We start from the raw sequence: 22,385 nt of genomic DNA on the forward strand, positions 1-22,385 counted from the left end.
GTTGTAGGCGCTACAGTCTGGAACCGCGCGACCGCTACAGTCGCAGGTTCGAATCCTACCTCGGGCATGGATGTGTGTGCTATCCTTAGGTTAGTTAGGTTTAAGTAGTTCTAAGTTCTAGGGGACTGATGACCTCAGATGTTAAGTCCCATACTTCTCAGAGCCATTTGAACCATAGAAGGAGTAGTAGTAGTAGGGTCCATTGGCATCTGCCACATCGTAGTGCCTGCCTAGGCGATACAGGGTGTAGAGTGTAGAGCACCACTGATACTGACATTGTGAGCAGAATACACCAAAGACGTAAAGCAGTACCAGTAGATGCACTAATAGTAGGATCCGCTGGAATTTGCGCTGCCGAAGTGCCTGCCCAGGCCGCACGGGCTGTAGAGCGTCAAGACATACACTAGTGGCCATTAAAATTGCTACACCAAGAAGAAATGCAGATGATAAACGGGTATTCATTGGACAAACATAATTTGGGTGCATAGAACCTGAGAAATCTGTACGCAAAACAACCACCTTTGGCCGTAATAACGGCCTTGATACGCCTGGGCATTGAGTCAAACAGAGCTTGGATGGCGTGTACAGATACAGCTGTACATGCAGCTTCAACACGATACCACAGTTCATCAAGAGTAGTGACTGGCGTATTGTGACGAGCCAGTTGCTCGGCCACCATTGACCAGACGTTTTCAGTTGGTGAGAGATCTTGAGAATGTGCTGGCCAGGGCAGCAGTCGAACATTTTCTGTATCCAGAAAGGCCCGTACAGGACCTGCAACATGCGGACGTGCATTATCCTACTGAAATGTTGGGTTTCGCAGGGATCGAATGAAGGTTAGAGCCACGGGTCGTATCACATCTGAAATGTAACGTCCACTGTTCAAAGTACCGTCAATGCGAACAAGAGGTGACCAAGACGTGTAACCAATGGCACCCCATACCATACGCCAGTATGGCGATGGCGAATTCACGCTTCCAATGTGCGTTCACCACGATGTCGCCAAACACGGATGCGACCATCATGATGCTGTAAACAGAACCTGGATTCATTCGAAAAAATGCCGTTTTGCCATTCGTGCACCTAGGTTCGTCGTTGAGTACACCATCGTAGGCGCTCCTGTCTGTGATGCAGCGTCGAGGGTAACCGCAGCCATGGTCTCCGAGCTGATAGTCCATGCTGCTGCAAACGTCGCCGAACTGTTCGTGCAGATGGTTGTTGTCTTGCAAACGTCCCCATCTGTTGACTCAGGGATCGAGACGTGGCTGCACGATCCGTTACAGCCATGCGGATATGATGCCTGTTATCTCGACTGCTAGTGATACGAGGCTGTTGGGGTTCAGCACGGCGTTCCGTATTACCCTTCTGAACACACCGATTCCATATTCTGCTAACAGTCATTGGATCTCGACCAACGCGATCAGCATTGTCGCGATACGATAAACTGCAATCGCGATAGGCTACAATACGACCTTTAACAAAGTCGGAAACGTGATGGTACGCATTTCTCCTCCTTACACGAGGCATCACAACAACGTTTCACCAGGCAACGCCAGTCAACTGCTGTTTGTGTATGAGAAATCGGTTGGAATCTTCCCTCATGTCAGCACGTTGTAGGTGTCGCCACCGGCGCCGACCTTGTGTGAATGTTTTGAAAAGCTAATCATTTGCATATCACAGCATCTTCTTCCTGTCGGTTAAATTTCGCGTCTGTAGCACGATATCTTCGTGGTGTAGCAACTTTAATGGCCAGTAGTGTAGAACAAGGAGTGATTGAAGGGTTAGTAATCGGGCCCGCTGGCATCTGCAGTATGGAAATGCTTGCTGAGGCAGCACAGGGAAGAGAGCAGCAGAGGTACTTAACCACAATGTGCCGAAGACAGAGCAAGAAGTCGTCGGAGGAGTAATAGTAGGGTTTGTTGGCATCTACAGAGCTGAAGTGAGTGACCGGACACTATAGAGTGTAGGCATCACAAGTACTCAGCTTGTTAGCAAAATACTTTAAAGAAATAGAGCAGGGAGTTGTAGAAGGAGTAGTAGTAGGGACCTCTGGCATCTGTGGCAACAAAAGTGCCTGCACAGGTAGTGCAGAGTGGAGAGTACCACAGCCGCTCACCTTGCTGGCAGGATGCACCAAAGACGTAGAGCAGGGAATCGTCGAAGGAGCAGCTGTAGGATCCGTTGACATCTGTGGTGCCGAAGTACCTGCTTAGTTGGTGCATGAGTAAAGTGCCGCAGGCACTCGCCTTATTAGCGGAATGCACCAAAGACACAGGGCAGTGAGTTACAGAAGGAGTAGTAGTAGGGTCTGTTGGCATGCTGAAGGAGTAGTAGTAAGGTGAGCTGGCATCCGCAGTGTTGAAGTGCCTGCTCTGGTGTTACAGGGAGTAGAGCAGCACCGGTATTCAACCATGCTAGCACAGACGTAGAGCACGGACTTGTAGAAGGAGTAGCAGTAGGACATGCTGGCATCTGCGGTTCTGAAGTGCCCGCAAAAGCAATAAAGGTGTATTGTAGAAGACGTAGTAGTAGTAGTGTCAACTGGCTTCTACAGTGCCAAAGTACCTGCTCAGGTAGTACAGGGTGGAGAGCACCATAGTGCTCACTTTGTTGGCAGGATGTGCCAAAGACATAGAGAAGGGAGTCATCGAAGGAGCAGTAGTTGGTTCCATTGGCATCTGCAGTCCAAACTGTCTTCACTGGCAGTATGGGGTGTAGAGTGCCACACGTACTCAACTTGTTAGCAGAAGGTGGCAAAGATGTAGAGCAGGGAGTTGTAGGGAGTGTAGTAGTAGAGTCCACTGGTGTTAGCTGTGCCAAAGTGTCTGCATGGTACTCACATTGATGGGAGAATGTACCAGAGACATAGATCACGGATTCATAGAATGAATAGTAGCAGAGTAGGTTGTATGGGGTAGCTAGCCTATTCAAAGGTCAGCCTCACCCATATGTGGTGCACCCTACTCTAGACTGACAAGGCTGTAGTGACCAAATGACTCCAGGGTTGAATGACATGCTACAATGCCAAAGGCTTTGCAGGGAGATGGATGAACTGGTAGTGAGTAGGACACTCTTTAATCCTTAGGGTGTAACAATTCCAATAAAGCCAGATGAACCAATTGTTGTCAGCAGCTTAGAAAGTCTGTCAGGTATTAGGACAGTAGGTGCTGTTTCAGCTGTAATGAAGGATGAAAGCTGCAGTGACTAGGCATCCTTCAGCTGTCTTACAGGGTGTTTCAAAAATGACCGGTATATTTGAAACGGCAATAAAACCTAAACGAGCAGCGATAGAAATATACCGTTTGTTGCAATATGCTTGGGACAACAGTACATTTTCAGGCGGACAAACTTTCGAAATTACAGTAGTTACAATTTTCAACAACAGATGGCGCTGCAAGTGATGTGAAAGATATAGAAGACAACGCAGTCTGTGGGTGCGCCATTCTGTACGTCGTCTTTCTGCTGTAAGCGTGTGCTGTTCACAACGTGCACGTGTGCTGTAGACAACATGGTTTATTCCTTAGAACAGAGGATTTTTCTGGTGTTGGAATTCCACCGCCTAGAACACAGTGTTGTTGCAACAAGACGAAGTTTTCAACGGAGGTTTAATGTAACCAAAGGACCGAAAAGCGATACAATAAAGGATCTGTTTGAAAAATTTCAACGGACTGGGAACGTGACGGATGAACGTGCTGGAAAGGTAGGGCGACCGCGTACGGCAACCACAGAGGGCAACGCGCAGCTAGTGCAGCAGGAGGTAATCCAACACGGCCTCGGGTTTCCGTTCGTCGTGTTGCAGCTGCGGTGCAAATGACGCCAACGTCCACGTATCGTCTCATGCGCCAGAGTTTACACCTCTATCCATACAAAATTCAAACGCGGCAACCCCTCAGCGCCGCTACCATTGCTGCACGAGAGAAATTCGCTAACGATGTAGTGCACAGGATTGATGACGGCGATATGCATGTGGGCAGCATTTGGTTTACTGACGAAGCTTATTTTTACCTGGACGGCTTCGTCAATAAACAGAACTGGCGCATATGGGGAACCGAAAAGCCCCATGTTGCAGTCCCATCGTCCCTGCATCCTCAAAAAGTACTGGTCTGGGCCGCCATTTCTTCCAAAGGAATCATTGGCCCAATTTTCAGATCCGAAACGATTACTGCATCACGCTATCTGGACATTCGTCGTGAATTTGTGGCGGTACAAACTGCCTTAGACGACACTGTGAACACCTCGTGGTTTATGCAAGATGGTGCCCGGCCACATCGCACGGCCGACGTCTTTAATTTCCTGAATGAATATTTCGATGATCGTGTGATTGCTTTGGGCTATCCGAAACATACAGGAGGCGGCGTGGATTGGCCTCCCTATTCGCCAGACATGAACCCCTGTGACTTCTTTCTGTGGGGACACTTGAAAGACCAGGTGTACCGCCAGAATCCAGAAACAATTGAACAGCTGAAGCAGTACATCTCATCTGCATGTGAAGCCATTCCGCCAGACACGTTGTCAAAGGTTTCGGGTAATTTCATTCAGAGACTACGCCATATTATTGCTACGCATGGTGGATATGTGGAAAATATCGTACTATAGAGTTTACCAGACCGCAGCGGCATCTGTTGTTGAAAATTGTAACTACTGTAATTTCGAAAGTTTGTCTGCCTGAAAATGTACTGTTGTCCCAAGCATATTGCAACAAACGGTGTATTTCTATCGCTGCTCGTTTAGTTTTTATTGCCGTTTCAAATATACCGGTCATTTTTGAAACACCCTGTATATCTACGTACCACTGAACATAGTTGCTACATGATCAAGAAAGATGCGTTTGTTGAAGTGTAGCAACACTCTCTCTGTGGAAAAAAGTCAGAACAGCAGTCTCCCAACAACATATTGACTCTCTTCCAAATAGTCCTACAGCGATCAGGCAGTGGCGATGTGAACAGGATAGTGATGTCTGGAAGGCACTAGTGATACACATAGGCAGTAGGTGTGTGTTCAGCTGTCTTGTTTAGGGCTGTAGCTGAACGGCAGTTCGGCTCCTGCATCTGTGACAGGATAACCCTATCTAGGATTCACTCTGCCCTCCTCCTATGGGAAGGGACTAGTAAAGATGTTCTAAAATATAGTCTGAACGTTTTTCTACCGACGTGAAAGCTTTACAATGACACGAATGCAGCAGGAATCATCGCTGCTCGGTGTAATCTCACTTTAACGTTGAAAGTTGTTGGTCGGATGCGCCCATATCGAATACTTTTGCTCTGGCTTGACAGTCAGATTGAAAGACGAGACGGGAGAGATTTTATGGTTTGAACAGTATGAGATAACGATCGGAACGCTGGACGCCTAGCGCTCTGGTTGGGCAGCGCCGTTCAAAGCTTTAACTTTGCAGTGAGAGATGCCTGCGCGTCCTTGTTTTGGCAAGGATGAGTCGCTCTCGGGAACAGGGACCAGTAGTGACTGATTGTCTGCGAATAAACGTGTGACTTGCCAAGCACAGTTACGCGATATATGAAAGTCGTTAGCTACAAAGTGCCCACCTTCCAACTGCCAGGTAGCACAATGCTCTGAATGTAACATTTTGGTAAGAGTGAAACCAACAATGTAAAAATGTAAATCTCTCAAGAAATTAAATATGTTTTTACAAATATAGTAATAACGGGCTTGTATAATTTCGTACTTCGTGCTATGTAAACGACTATGACAAGCTATTGAGAGAACGTTTCGTGGACGCATATGTTAATGTTTCCTCCCACTCTGTTGACAGGTTTGAACGTGGAATGAATGGTTGCTTATCTGCCCTTGTGCGATCAGCTACGTGCATAATGATAACTTCCCAGTCTCTGCGATACAAATATGGATATTCGCTTGCTCCACCCTAAGACCTATTTAAAGGAATTTTTGACGTAGGATAGTTTGAGCTATTAATCTTCTCTCTTCTAGTAACAAGCAATTAAGATTTTTCGGAGTTTCTGTCACTCTACCCTACGATCACTTCTGTGTGGTCGAAAAAAATAAGAAATTACATTTGGTAACATGGAATGTAAGAGCACTCACTGATGATCCAAAGGGAGAACAGCTACTGTGGGGAAGTAGTTAAGAAGATATAACATCGGAATGGCAGCACTTCAGGAAACCTGCCTTGCTGATGAATGTTAAGTGAATGAACTAGATGCAGGATACAGCTACCTCTAGAAGGCGCAAACTACCAATGAGGATGGAATACAAGGAGTGGGTTTTGCTATAAATAAGACATGTCAGAGTTTCCAGTTGGGCGTAATAAACGCCTCATTATATTAAGACTTCAACTGAATGGGAACCAGTATTCCACAGTGATCAGCACATATTATATCCAACTCTAGATTCTGATGCTTATATCAAAGAAACATTCTATTCAGATCTGGACGACATCCTACCAATATCAGTCACCAAGTTCAAATAATCTTTTTGGGTGATTTTGGTGCTAGACTATGTAAGACCCAAAAAGTGTACAGTAGTGTCAAAGGCAAGGAGGGAGTTGGCAGTGAAAAGTCCGATGGTACTAGACCCATCTCAAACTGCGCTGAACATGAAGTGATTATTAACACTATCTTCCATCAAAAGAAACGCTTCAAAACATCATGGCAGCTCGCTAGATCGAAGCACTGGGTTTTCACTGACTATGTAATTGTCCACAAGGAAGATCTAGACGTTGGTTTCATCAATAAAGCGATGACATGAGCCGCTGACTGTTGGACATATCACCGACTTATTAGATCTGTTATGCATTTTTCATCAACTGCCCACGGAACGAAACAAAAGAAGAACTGTAGACACACGTTTGATACTGAGAAGCTTGGTGAGTCAGAATACGTCCCACTGTAAACATAGCAGTTTCATCAGACAGTGAGGACAAAATGTCATCAGAATGTAACACAACAATGGGAGAGGTTAAGAACCACTATATGTGAAGTATGCAAAGAAACATTAGGATATGACTAGGAAACATCAGGACTGCTTTGATGAAAATGATGAAACTGAAGCACTGATATCGGAGAAGAGGAAAGCCTGCAAGAATGGCGAAAGGAAGTGAACTCCATCGCCAACAAGTAAGTCTTTCATCTTGGCAAAGCAGATGTACAAAGAACTACCCATGCCACGAAGAACGTGTGGTAAATAGTGAAAGCTACAGAGTTACACTATCTCCAAGACAAAGACTGTGGTAGTTCATAAAGGCCTCGAAAGCATTTTATGGTCAAACCACCTTTAGAAATCCACTTTGCTTCACTGGTAATAGTACACTTCTAAAACATCAATGCTTCATTTTGAATAGCTGGAAAGAAAATTTTGAAAATCTGAATCAGAAGTCAGATATTGATGGACAGGAACACGACATAATAGAACAACCACTCTTCAAAGAAGAACGTGGCTCCAGACCAACATTACATGAAGTTAAATGTGATGTGGATCAACCAAACCAACACAGGGCCACAAGTCCTGATCGTACACCAGCGTACGTTCTCAAACAAGGTGGAGAGGATCTCATAAGATGTATGCATGAACTGACTGTTAAAATATAACCACTGAAGAAATGCTTGCTGATTTCAGAAATAGTCTGATGGTTCTCATGTTTAAAAAAAGGAGATCATACAGACTGCAATAACTGCTGTGGAATATCATTGTAATTTCATGCTATGTCCCAAGTTGAAGAGTTGCTACCAGATTGCCAGTGTAGCTTCAGGCCTTCTAGAGAAACCAAGGATATGATATTCTCAGCTTTCCAGCTTCAGTGAAAATCAAGAGAATAAAATAGATCTCTTTATATTGTCTTTATTGGTCTCACGTGGTAAAACATAAAGCTTTTTGGAAGATTACAGTTTTGCATTATTGATGTTTTGGAACTGTTCTGCACGAATATGACAGCAGCTCTCACTTGTAATGGCTCTGTTGCTGAGCTACTCTGTATCAACTCCAGTGCTAGGCAAGGATGAATGATCGTCCCACCTTATTTTTCTTTTATGATGCCGCTGTAATTCAGAGATGACCTTTTTCCAGGAATACAATTAACTTGAAGGAAATATGGGAAACTAATTAATTTGAGTTATATAAAAGTAAGAACTTTTCCACTTCATACAGCATTAGTTGAAATACAGTATGCTGATGGTAACGCATTTGTAGCTCAGTCCAGACAACAACTTGGTTTAATCCTGAATACCAGTAGAACATAGATCCTTCACCAACCAGGACCTCTGGAAGGACAAAGAAATGTCAGTATCACAGATGACAGAAACAGAATTACATTAGTTAACAGCTTATCATAACTTGGTAGCACCCCCTTATCAATTTCATATATAGATTTGGAATTCAGTGTAGATTCAACCATCATTTGCCAGATTAAGAGCTCGAATATTTGACACTCATGATGACAATATTGTGAAATAGGTCCTATGATGAAATTTAAGTGTAGAATCTTGGACATGTTATGGATGGCATCTTAAAACGCTATAACAATACCACTAGCAATGTCTGAGTTTGATTTTGCTTACAGGGTGATTGTGTGATGATGTTACAAATTTTCAGGGATAATGAAGAAGGGTATTTGTACCAATTTCAGGTAAGGGAGCCTGGACTGGAAACGAGTCAGAAGTCATAAGCGAAAATCGTTTGGATATCTGTCAGTGGAATACATAAACTAGTACCATTGTTGCTAAGACTATAGAAGAGGGGACTTTCAGAGATCTGTAGATATATATGTAAGTCCTAGCACAAATTTAACAACAGCGCATTTTCATAAAATAAAGCTAAATCGCTGTACAAACCCTAAAAAACGTATTTTCATCTGCATTAAATTTTCATGTGTATTTTCATATTTCATATAGTAAAGTGCCATTTAGAATGATACTAATAAATCGCAAATCGGAATAAAATACCGAAAACTGTACAGCAAATGCAAATTTTCGATCCAAAAATATGTAATGTTCCACCAAAATTTAACACATATTAGTCGTTTTGTAGACTACAAGGGCACCTACAAGTCAGAATATAATGTACATGAGAGAAAAAAATGAAATGACTAATGAACACCTAAATATCAGAAAAACAGTAATAGCTCAAAATTCCACCAACCTAAAATAGAATAACAATAATTAAGAGAATGGAGTGTCATGCATTTTATTTCCAATTTAGATTGATATTAATCCTTCATATGTTATATAAACAGGTTAATTATTCATCATTTTGAGGCCTCTTTTATCTGCTTTCTTAACATATGTACCAGTTAACCTAATTTTTTATTTATCATCTGAAATATAGTTCATTTTTTACCAAAGTTAGTGTCAACTAATTCAAAGTAAGTGGCATGGAATTTATTGATTTCTAATTCAGATAATTTTGCTAGCTCATATGAGTTATTTAATTTTGTGAATATACATTCCATTTATATACATAAAACGTTTGAACGATAAATGGAAAATTATGTAATGCACTAGATATTTTCAAAATGTAATGAAGAAAAACATATTGATTAATTTCATAAACAAAAAGAAACAAAATACAATCAGTTACCATCGTGCAAAATCTGTTTCTGAAAACAGAGTTAATATTTAAAAATGATAGAAATTGTATTTGACAACAATACAAAATTATTTATGAAAATAAAAAAATATTATCCTACAAAAAGTAACTTGTGATGAATGTGGCAAATGCATATGTAAAAAGCTCAATGTAAACAAAATAAATCTCATAAGAACATCAAGAGCAACATATGATAACAATTATATAATGCTAATTACATATGATTCTATGTATTATATTCCTACTCATATACTATAATGATAATAAATAGAATACATTTATAAAGATATGTTTATAGAGATAAGATAATTTTGTATATTATAATATTATTGAAACAATAACTACATAGATAGTAATATATATTCAGCATAGAAAATTTAATCTCTGGATAGAATTATTCCTAATGAATGACATCACGAATGACTAACTTCAATACAAAGAGAGTTACTGAATTAAGAAATGTAGCTAAGTCACTTAACCTAATAAGTTATTAAAACTTAGAAAAAGATGGCTTAAATAAAAAATAACTAGTTATGAGTACAATGAGTGGCTGACATTTAAAGAATTATCATTTGCAGATACAGATATAAATGAATTATTTTAACCACACACATCTGAGTTAAGAAATATTTTTCATCCCACTAATGGAATATATGAATCTCCAAGGAATAGTACAGGGAAATGTATTTTATTGAATAATCAATCGGTTAGCAGAAACCAGTCTTATTGTGATACAGTAGCTGCTATTCCAGCCCACCAGCAGCTTTTACTGTGAATGTGACACTACCATTTTTTAGTCCTTATCTTTTAATTGGTTTTATCAGTTTGACTAATGTTTTAGTGTCATTTTAAATTTTACTGCTTTACAGTTTTAAAAAATTTACACTTTATACATATCTTATTATCTGTACTAATTTTGTGTTTTTGGTCCTATTTCATTAATATTCTTGCAACAAATTCAATTTTAAAAATAAACTGTTTTACCTAATTTGTCTTCTGCATATGTAATTTAGATATGCGATCGCTATCTGGAAGCACGTTGGTTAGACAATGTCATCTGCCTTAAATGTCTGGTACTGTGGTCGTAATCTTGCCTGTAAGGCTCTATGTTTGTTTGTTGGCTTGGAGGGCTGATGTATCCTGTTCTTGACCACATTGTTTGCTATTTGTCAGTTGTGTTCAACACTCCATACTGTGTATGCCAGAATGTGGTTACCTCTGTGTTATGTTCCGTAGTGATTTTTTCCATCCCATGACGATAGGAAGATGTTTCCTTATAAAATTTTATCTTAATGCCACATGTGGGCATTAATGGACGAATGTTGGCTTTCCTCGTAAATTTTTATGACAATCTCATCATGCCACAAAAGGGTGAAACGCATAATTTCCTGTAAATAAAAAAGATTTTGCAACCTACACTGTCTCATTTCAAGAACTTCATAACCTGTTGGTGTACCAGGCGCCCAAAACTGAATGGAACGATTTTTTATAGGTAAATGTAACCAAAATTGATTTTAAATTTTTATATATTTAAATACTAAATATTATTGTTGACTGGTATATTCTGAATAGATCTTTTCATATTAGCATTTTGAATGTTTAAAATTTGTTCATATTAACTTTATAAATCTACAAAATATTTTGGGTCTTGCTACTGCAAGGTAAAACTATCTCATCTTTATTTATATAAAAATATTAATTATCATTATAACATTTAAATATGAATAACATGTATATAATCAGCTTATTATATATTTTAATCATTGTTAGCTATTGTTATTTTCAACATTATTTGATCGTTTTCATATTTTGCTGTCGACACAGTTTTGATATTCTTATCTGATTTATTTTGTTTATGTATAGCTAAAAAATTTTCACATACTTATTTGCTACACTCATCACAAGTTTTCTGTAGAATAATATATTTTCTCTTGATTATTAGCTGTTGTTTAATGTAATTCCTATAATATCTACCTCTGTATTCATAAACACAGATTTTGCATCATGGTGACCTACTGTATTTTGTTTGTTTTGTTTATGAAATTCATCAATATTTTTGCCTTCATTACATTTTGAACATTTAGTATCTATTATATTATCTTATATTTATCTGTAAAATATTTTATTTGTATAAATGGATGACATTTTAACAAAATTAAATCAATCCTATGTGTTAGCGAAATTATCTGAATTAGAAATCAATAAAAAATATCGTGCCACTTATCTTGAGTTACTTGGACACGAACTATGGTATAATAATGAATGATAATTCAGATGACAAATATAAAAATAATCATACTTGACAGCATGTAAAAATAGATAAAAGTGTTCTCAAAATTATGAATAAACAACCTGTTTGTATAACATACAAAGGAGTAATAGAACTGAAAAATGGCAATAAAATGCATGATATTGCATTATCTTAATTGCTGTTGTATTACTTTAGGTTAATGGTATTTTGTGCTATTGCTATTCTGACATTTATGTGATCATTATTTATTTTATCTTGTCTCTCATGCATGTTATTCTCTCACTTGTGGGGGTCATTTCAGGCTATGAAATAAGTAATATGTTTTCAGTTTTTGGGGGAATGTTACGTATTTTTGGATCGAAATGTTATATTTCGTGTACATTTTTGCGCATTTTCTACCGATTTGCTCGTTATGAATATCTTCCTAACTGGCATTATGGTATCAAAAATAAGTCAATGAACATATAAATTTAACGAATATGAACATATGTCTATTTTAATAGTACATACAAGGATTTTTGTGATATTTTATGAAAATGCACTGACTGGTAAAATTGTACTAGGATCTACATATATATCTACTCAGGTCGTAAATAGACCAAAACAAGAAAAAAATTCAAGTAAAAGGGACTGATGACCTTAGCAGTTAAGTCCCATAAGATTTCACACACATTTGAACATTCAAGTAAACAGGGGGTATATTCTAACAGCTATGAGCATACATTAATCTTCACTACTGTGAAACGCATGTCTTCTACCAAACAAGTGCCCATAGCCCTTAAGGTATGCAATTTAGAGCCCAAATATACTGGACCTTTCTTCTTATTTTGGTTCATACTACCTTCTCTAATACATGGAAAGTTAAGCCCTTGCCACAGAAGAGATTTGTTCCAGAGTATCGAAAAAAGAGATGTTTCACAGTATTGAAGACGAAAAAATGCTCGTTGCTCTTATGATTAGTATTTTAAAGTTCATTTTTACTGGACAGTTTTTTCTTGTTTTGATCCGTACTATCAAGTCTGAAAGCTGCTATACTACAGTCTTAGCAACAGCTGTACCAGTACATGTATTCCACTTTTAGAGGTATCAAAACTATTTTCTCTTATAAATTTCGACACAGTCGTTTCTGGACCAAGGTCCCTTACCACAAATTAATATATTTCCTATTCTCCATCATTCCTAAAAGTTTGGAAGATAATCACAGAATCACCCTGTATGATATAGCAAGACAGACCTACAAATGTTGGCATCGACGAAGAGCCCCACACAACAAGTACAGAACCGATGGTTTAAAAACGACAATTTCGATGGGAAAAGCTTGCAGTCTGCATGCCTCAAAATCGCATCGCCAAATAAATGTTTGCTGTAATTGAAGAATGGGTAAATGATATATGGAGGAGCAGAGTAAACAACTGACGGGTTCAGTTGAGGCTAATATGAAGATATGTCACATTAATATTAACTCCTGGGGGACCTCATCCCCTGACCGTTCATCCTGGAGATCACTAGTCCATAGGGAGTACTTCTTTTTGAAGATAATAGGCAACAAACAGTGTAGAAAAAAAGAGGAAAGTGCTGAGAAGTGGAAGGATAGAAGCAGCTGCTCCTCAGGAGATCCTTTATCTCTTCAACAAACTGTGTATCTCTGGCAATGGCAAGCACAGTCATCTCCAAACTCTCAGAGCATTGAAAGAGAAACCTACCCAGCTAGGAGTGTTTGCTACGATGACGAGTACAAGTCGGAGAGTGCCACGGGTTCTCACCTTGCTGGCAGAATGCGCCAAAAACGTAAAGCAGGGAGTCGTAGAAGGAGTAGTAGTAGGGTCCACTGTCGTCAGCGGTGCCGAAGTGCCTGCCCAGTCGGTACAGGGTGGAGAGAGCGGCCGCCAGTGTGGGCACACTCAGCGCCACGGCGGCCCACAGCCGGCGCTCGAACGGCGCTACGTAGTCGCCCCACGACGACCGCGGAGAACCCATGCGCTTCACGAACAGGCGGTCCCTGTCGACATTACACATCCTCATAACGTCGTTCCGACTCACTTGACAAAATGGTTCAAATGGCTCTGAGCACTATGGGACTTAACATCAGAGGGCATCAGTCCCCTAGAACTTAGAACTACTTAAACCTAACTAACCTAAGGACATCACACACATCCATGCCCGAGGCAGGATTCGAACCTGCGACTGTAGCGGTCGCGCGGTTGCAGACTGTAGCGCCTACAACCGCTCGGCCATCACGGCCGGCACTCACTTTACAGTATTCATATATTTATTCAGCTTTTCACGCTTTTGCACAATTCCACGTAACTGCCAATGAGCATTTACAATCAAAGATATTACAAACAACCAATTATTTTTTTAAAAAAATGGAAAAGAAAATTCCGTGTGCGCAGTTCAGCTCTGTTCCATAGATTATTCTTGAAAACGTCTTACTACATTACTGGCCATTAAAATTGCTACACCAAGAAGAAATGCAGATGCTAAACGGGTATTCATTGGACAAATATATTGTACTAGAACTACATGTGATTACATTTTCACGAAGTTTGGATGCATAGATCCTGAAAAATCAGTACCCAGAACAATCACCTCTGGCTGTAATAACAGCCTTGATACTCCTGGGCATTGAGTCGAACAGAGCTTGGATGGCGTGTACAGGTACACCTGCCCATGCAGCTTCAACACGATACTACAGTTCATCAAGAGTACTGACTGGCGTATTGTGACGAGCCAGTTGCTCGGTCACCATTGACCAGACGTTTTCAATTGGTGAGAGATCTGGAGAATGTGCTGGCCAGGGCAGCAGTCGAACATTTTCTGTATCCAGGAAGGCCCGTACAGGACGTGCAACATGCGGTCGTGCATTATCCTGCTGAAATGTAGGGTTTCGCAGGGATTGAATGAAGGGCAGAGCCACGGGTCGTATCACATCTGAAATGTAACGTCCATTGTTCAAAATGCCGTCAATGCGAACAAGAGGTGACCGAGACGTGTAACCAATGGCACCCCATACCATCACGACCGGAGATACGCCAGTATGGCGATGACGAATACACGCTTCCAACGTGCGTTCATCGCGATGTCGCCAAACATGGATGCGACCATCATGATGCTGTAAACAGAACCTGGATTCATCCGAAAAAATTACGTTTTGCCATTCGTGCACCCAGGTTCGTCGTTGAGTACACCATCTCAGGCACTCCTGTCTGTCATGCAGCGTCAAGGGTAACCGCAGCCATCGTCTCCGAGCTGCTAGTCCGTGCCGCTGCAAACGTCGTCGAACTGTTCGTGCAGATGGTTGTTGTCTTGCAAACGTCCCCATCTGTTGACTCAGGGTTCGAGACGTGGCTGCACGATCCGTTACAGTCATGTGGATAAACGCCTGTCATCTCGACTGCTAGTGATACGAGGCCGTTGGGATCCAGCACGGCGTTCCGTATTACCCTCCTGAACCCACCGATTCCATATTCTGCTAATAGTAATTGGATCTCGACCTACGCGAGCAGCAATGATGCGATACGATAAACCGCAATCACTATAGGCTACAATCCGACCTTTATCAAAGTCGGAAACGTGATTGTACGCATTTCTCCTCCTTACACGAGGCATCACAACAACGTTTCACAAGGCAACGCCAGTAAACTGCTGTTTGTGTATGAGAAATCGGTTGGAAACTTTACTCATGTCAGCACGTTGTAGGTGTCGCCACCGGCGTCAACCTTGCGTGAATGCTCTGAAATGCTAATCATTTGCATATCACAGTATCTTCTTCCTGTCGGTTAAATTTCGCATCTGTAGCACGTCATCTGCGTGGTGTAGGGCCAGTCATCCCACTGATACATGATGTTGACGCCACCCGTTTGGTAAAACGCTGTGTCTTGTTGCGTGAAGAAGTCCGTAAATGCGTACTGCACAGCTTAGTCCACAGAAATCGTAGACCCTTCAAGGTCTTTTTAAGGGTTCGAAGGCTTGACAATCACATGGTTAGAAATGAGGACTACAAGGCGGTAGCTCGAGTGTCTCCCATTTGAGTGCGACTGTAATGTGGCGACTGGCGTTTTGTGGCGAATCGCGACTAGCATAGAACTTGGTACATCATTCTTCAACGATGTATTTCTACGGACATGCCCGCTCATATACAAATTGCGTTCAAAGCGTTTTGCACAGTCGTCTCTAATTTTTTATTTTTTGCAGGAGGAGAATGAAACTTTTTGTGAACATATTTGGAACATTTAGCTGTAAGTTGGTATATAAACGTATTTTCTTTTATTGACAAGTGAGCCATAATAGATCATGAAGTAGATGTCAGGTTGCGACAACGGTGATGACTGTGCCACATCGATTCACAGGAAGTTGCTCCCTGTTTATGGGGAGGACACAGTGCATCGCAGCAGTATCCAGCGGTCGTTGCAGAGGTTTAAAGAAGGTGATTTCTCTCTGATGGACAATCCACCATGCGGTACACCATCGACGGCAGTGAGTGATGTGGATAAAGAGACCATTGATCAAATCATCCAAAATGACATATGTGTGACGAAACGACAGCTTGCTGTAATTAATCGTTTGTCATTGGGTAGTGTGGTATCACTGGTACAGTCACTAGGGTACAGAAAAGTCTGTGCACGTTGGGTGCCTAGATTATTGACAACGATGAGGAAGGACGTGTGCGAGGGTCTCATGGAGACCTTTACTGAAGAGTGGAAACAGTTTTTTGATGGCGTCATTACCCAGGATGAATCAGGGTTGTTTTAGTCCTAACCTGAGAGCAAAACCCAACCCATGGAGTGGCGTCATCTGGGCTCCCTTGGAAGAAGAGACCAAGACTCCTTCTTGTGGGATCAGTGTGGTGTCATTTTCATTGACTGTTTGGAACCTGGATCCACAATTAACCGGGAGCATTACTGTTTGTCAGCGGACAAGCTGCAACATGCCATCTAGACCCATAGACCACAGCTTCAGGGTGAGCTCATCAGACTACAGCATGGCAACGCCAAACCCCATACAGTCCTTATGACGCAAGAGAAAATCAGGAAAATGGGTTGGAAAATTGTTCCTCATCCTCCCTACAGTCCTGACTTGGCTCCGTCTGATTTTTACCTCTTTGGTCGTCTGAAGGCCCACCTGCGTAGTAAAACATTTGGTAGTGAGAAAGACCTTATTTCCTGTGTCGAGCGATGGTGTAAAGGTCAATCAGCAAAATTTTACCAAAGTGCATTTACATCATGGAAAGAACCTTGAGCCAGATGCGTCACAGCTGATGGAGGCTGCATTGAGTAGGCTCAATGTATAGCTAAATGTTCCAAGTATGTTCACAAAAAATTTCATTCTCCTCCTGCAAAAAATAAAAAAGTTAGAGACGACTGTGCAAAACTTCTTGAACGCTCTTTGTGCATACTTTATTCTCCGTTGGATATCTACTGGTGTTAGTTCTTAGGAATCCAGAAGAGAATAACAGCAGTTTTGTCCTGTTTGGACTCTTTTGATAACGACTTGGCCATAGTTCACGTTTCCGCATTTACCACATACACATGGGAAAGACACGAATGGGACACTGACCCCTTTCCTACATGTCAGTGCTTATATGCCAGCATCGGAGTCGGGCCAAGTTTCATATATGCTGCCGCAACGTTCTCCAACAGAAATTTTTTGATCGCGCCTTATACAGTGGTTACACAAGTACTATATTGGTTACAAAACACGTAGATAAATTAGAAGTTTGTACTATCACTGACCGATTAATGCCCAAGCTACGTAATCGGTATGCACTGTTCCTTCATTTCCTTTTCGACGCTGCAATAGCTCTCGCATTCGCTCGGCACAGGACTTCTTAGTCTTTTTGGATTCTTATCGAGCCGGCCGGAGTGGCCGAGCGGTTCTAGGAGGTACAGTCTGGAACCGCGCGACCGCTACGGTCGCAGGTTCGAATCCTGCCTCGGGCATGGATGTGTGTGATGTCGTTAGGTTAGTTAGGTTTAAGTAGTTCTAAGATCTAGGGGACTGATGACCTCAGAATTTAAGTCCCATAGTGCTCAGAGCCATTTTTTGATTCTTATCGATAAGAGCTTTTTTTCGACTTGTGTTTTCCATAACTCTGAGCATATTTACAAATCATATGAGAGATCTTCCACTCTTTCGTAATTTTCATGTAATACCGATATTCACTTATATTATGGAAAATATTTTTCTTGTCTCACTTTGGGTCGTAGTAGTGTTCCGCAAACTCTTCACAAGACACCAAAATCAATGTCGTAGCTACATCAATCTTTATCTGTACACAAAGCTAATTCGTGACAATCATGCGCATGTAGATACAGTGGTACGATGAGGTCATAGGAAAAACAAATACTGTGCGACAAACATGTATAGATGTGATCTATCTGTTGTGGGATCAATCGTTGTTTAGGCATTATTAGTGTCATACTTATTAGCGATTCAGATCTGACGTTATCTCGTCACATAAGAAAGTTCAATCGACGAGCGAATTAGTGTTTTCACGTCAGTAAAAGGTCGGCATCTAGTTTATTCACCCCTTAATTGATTTAGACCCAACATGATATAGTTCTTTCAGCTATCTGGCGAAAGCACATAACTGAATGGTATGTGGCACTGTCTGCACCTTCTCTCTGCAGTCACAGCTTGTAGTCTCTCGCCATCCCCAGCTGTAGAGAACAGCAGCTTTTATGCCTGCCCCACATCTTATTCGATTCGGTTTGCGCTACACGAAATGCGAGATTTTTGTCCAAGAGATTGCCACATAGATTTCCGATTTGAAAGAAGTATTTCTGGGGTGACCATTCTGATATCCAAGCATCTACTGAGTTGAAAGCTCTACCAGGTATGATCATGGCGGCTCAGGAGGCTGGTTGACGAGATTTCAATCGAAATGGCTCTGAGCACTATGGGACTTAACATCTATGGTCATCAGTCCCCTGGAACTTAGAACTCCTTAAACCTAACCAACCTAAGGACATCACACAACACCCAGTCATCACGAGGCAGAGAAAATCCCTGACCCCGACGGGAATCGAACCCGGGAACCCAGGCGCGGGAAGCGAGAACGCTACCGCACGACCACGAGCTGCGGACTTTCAATCGAATTATAGAATCTTGCTGAATGTTATCACGTATGGGAAGAGATTGATTGTTCTATGTTCTTGTCCATAGCTGAGTAAGAGCTGGTTGTCTTCTTATGTCTTGTGGACTGAAGCTGCACAGTACTGATAGTCACAGACATAGCCAGAGGAGAACCAGATACAATACGCATGACATTTTGCAGCTGAACATCCACTGTGTCAGTGCGGGAACTATTGAACCATGCAGCTGAACGGTGAACAACTGATCAATAAACTAAAACCACTGATATTGTTCTCAAAGTGTTTTTGTCGGATTCCCCAATAAGTTCCACACAGAGTTTTAAGTAATCAGTACTGAAAAATTACGCAAAAGTTGTGAAAGTGTGTGTTTTATTTACTGCAACATGTTTCGCGGCAACATCGTCACGTTACCAAGATCTATAAGACAATGAAACAAAAATCATTACTTTTTATACTACACATGTAAATCTATCTACACTGAAGAGCCAAAGAAACTGGTACGGATGCATAATATCGTGTAGGGCCCTCGCGAGCACGCAGAAGTGCCACAACACGACGTGGCATGGACTCGACTAATGTCTGAACTAGTGCTGGAGGGAACTGACACACTGTATCCTACAGTCCGTAAGAGTGCGAGGGGGTGGAGATCTCTCCTGAAAAGCACATCGCAAGACATCCCAGGTATGCTCAATAATGTTCATGTCTGGGGAGTTCGATGGCCAGCGGAAGTGTTTAAACTCAGAAGAATGTTCCTGGAGCCACTCTGTAGCAATTCTGGACGTGTGTGCTGTCGCATTGTCCTGCTGGAATTGCCCAAATCCGTCGGCATGCACAAGGAGCATTACAGAACCTCCAGCAGCTTTAAGAGTCCCCTGCTGACATGCAGGGTCCATGGACTCACGAGGTCGTCTCCATATCCGTACACGTCCATCCGCTCAATACAATTTGAAACGACACTCGACCGACCAAGCAACATGTTTCCAGTCATCAACAGTCCAATGTAGGTGTTGACAGCCCCAGGCGAGGCGTAAAGCTTTGTGTCGTGTAGTCATCGAGGGTACAATAGTGAGCTTTCGGTTCCGAAAGCTCATATCGATGTTTCGTTGAATGGTTCGAACGCTGACACTTGTTGATGGCCCAGCATTGAAATCTCCAGCAGTTTGGGGAAGGGTTGGACTTCTGTCACGTTGAACGATTCTCTTCAGTCGTCGTTGGTTCCGTTCTTGTAGGATCATTTCCGGCCTCATCGATGTCGGAGATTTGATGTTTTACCGGATTTCTGATATTCACGGTACACTCGTGAAGTGGTCATACGGGAAAATCCCCCACTTCATCGCCACCTCGGAGATGCTGTGTCCCAACGTTCGTGCGCCTACTGTATCACCACATTCAAACTCACTTAAATCTTGTTAACCTGCCATTGTAGCAGCAGTAACCGATCTAACAACTGCGCCAGACAGTTGTCTTCTATAGGCACTGTCGACCGCTGCGCCGTATTCTATCTGTTTACATATCTCTGTATGTGAATATGTGCGCCTACACCAGTTTTTTTGGCGGTTCAGTGTATATTGCCATGTAGTATTACATACCTGAATATTGATTTTGTTCAAATGGCTCTGAGCACTATGGGACTTAACATCTGAGGTCATCAGTCTCTACAACTTAGAACTACTTAAACCTAACTAACCAAAGGACATCACACACATCCATGCCCGAGTCGGGATTCGAAACTGCGACCGTAGCAGTCGCGCGGTTCCGGACTGAAGCGGCTGAATATTGATTTTTTAAAGATAAATGCTAAGTATAGTGATAAACTGTGTATTTACAGAATATACGTTGAAGATATTCTTATAGTGTCTCAAGGGTCCGAGGAAGAAATAAACGAATTGGGGTGTGATCTTAATAAGATGCATTAAGAATATAGTATTTACAGCAGATAATGAATAACTGGGATTCTTAAATTATCTTCATTTGATGATCGAGATCTAGAATAATAAGCTACACATAGGAGTATATAGGAAATCCACGTTGTCAGGTCCAGTAATTGATATGTTAATGACAGTCCCATAAACATAAAATAGTGTTCCTTAACGAAACTTTACCGTAGACTTTTTGGAGTCGGCTGCCTGATGTCAGGCAGTGGATGACCTCCCAGAGTAGATTGTCTGGTTGGGCTTCCGTAAACATATGAAAGATAGAACTTACATCAATCTGGAGGTAGGTTTGTACAGCAGTGCCTTACTGGGCATGGTCCTACTCGACCTCATGCATTGTTGGACAGGGACCATCGAGAATTGCAGAAGGTGGTTACAAAAAACTCGCATCAGATTAACAGAACGAATCACCCTTGAGTTCCAAAGTGCTACCAGCAGTGAAGCCAACACAGTGAAAGAGTTACAAAGAAGGGATACAATGGTCTAGCAGTTCCCTATAAACCACACATTTCTGTAGTGAGTGCTAAGCGACGCTTGAGAAGGTGAGAAAGCGACGCCACTGGATGGTGGATGGCTGACAACGAGTGCTGAATAACGCTATACCTTCTGGCAATCCAATGGAATGGTATAGATTTGGCGAGTTCTAAGAGAACGTTACCTGAGATTATGTATAGTGCAACAATGAAGTACAGAGGAGGTTATGTTAGAGCACGGGGGTGTTTTTCATAGTTATGGTGTTGCCCCTTTGATGCGCTTAAGATAACACTAAATTCGGAGGGGTCTGAATACATTTTACATTATTGTGTACTGCATACAGCAAAGAGGAACAGTTCAGAAATGATGACTGTTCGTATTATCATGATGGTGCACGCTGTCATAAAGCAGCATCTGGGAGCCAACGGTTTGCAGTCAATAACATTCCTGAAGTAGACTGGCTTGTCCAGAATCCCTACCTGAGCATAATGGAAAACTTTTGGGATAAGGTAGGGCGTCGAATTGGCTCCAAACCCTAGCGTTCAACATCACTACCTTTCTTGATTTCGGCTCTTGAGGAAGAATGGGTTTCCATTCCCCAGCATAATTCAAGCTGTCATAAAAGCAAAGGACGGACGAACCCCGTATTAACGTCCACTAACAAGTGTGCAAAAACTTCTGATGAGATAGTGTACATCTCCTCAACTTACCACACAGCTGTAGGACTGAAGGTTTATGCATTATGACGAACTATTGATCAATATGAGGAATGAGTTACCATAAGAAAAAATATGAATAGTACTTATGCCAGCAGTCCAAGAAAGCTAGATTTGAGTGTTCGCTAGAGCATTTGCATAAATGTATCAACCCAAATGGTTGAATGTTTTGTAGCTGATAGGAATCACCTTATCTAGACCAGATGAGGGCGTAAACTGGCAGTAAGGTAAAAGCAGTATGTATTTCTGCCACTGATAACAGCACTCCCAGTGGGTCTGGAGTCTCGTGATAACAATACTTTGAGTAAAAATTCTGGGGAAGAAATCAAAAATGATGAAACGATTCGGGCCCGTTGGTATTGAC

General features: G+C 41.6%; 1 protein-coding gene across 1 annotated transcript in view; it reads right to left on the reverse strand.

Annotated features, from left to right (window-relative positions):
• The window catches only part of LOC126249152 (glutamate receptor U1-like), a 162,983-nt gene that overhangs the window by 60,324 nt on the left and 80,274 nt on the right, over positions 1 to 22,385 (reverse strand). The window contains 1 exon segment of the mRNA XM_049950807.1: positions 13,567 to 13,802. Coding sequence (XP_049806764.1) covers positions 13,567 to 13,802 — 236 coding nt within the window.

The sequence above is a fragment of the Schistocerca nitens genome, chromosome 3 (assembly GCF_023898315.1).
Source record: "Schistocerca nitens isolate TAMUIC-IGC-003100 chromosome 3, iqSchNite1.1, whole genome shotgun sequence".
NCBI classification, from domain to species: Eukaryota; Metazoa; Arthropoda; class Insecta; order Orthoptera; family Acrididae; genus Schistocerca; species Schistocerca nitens.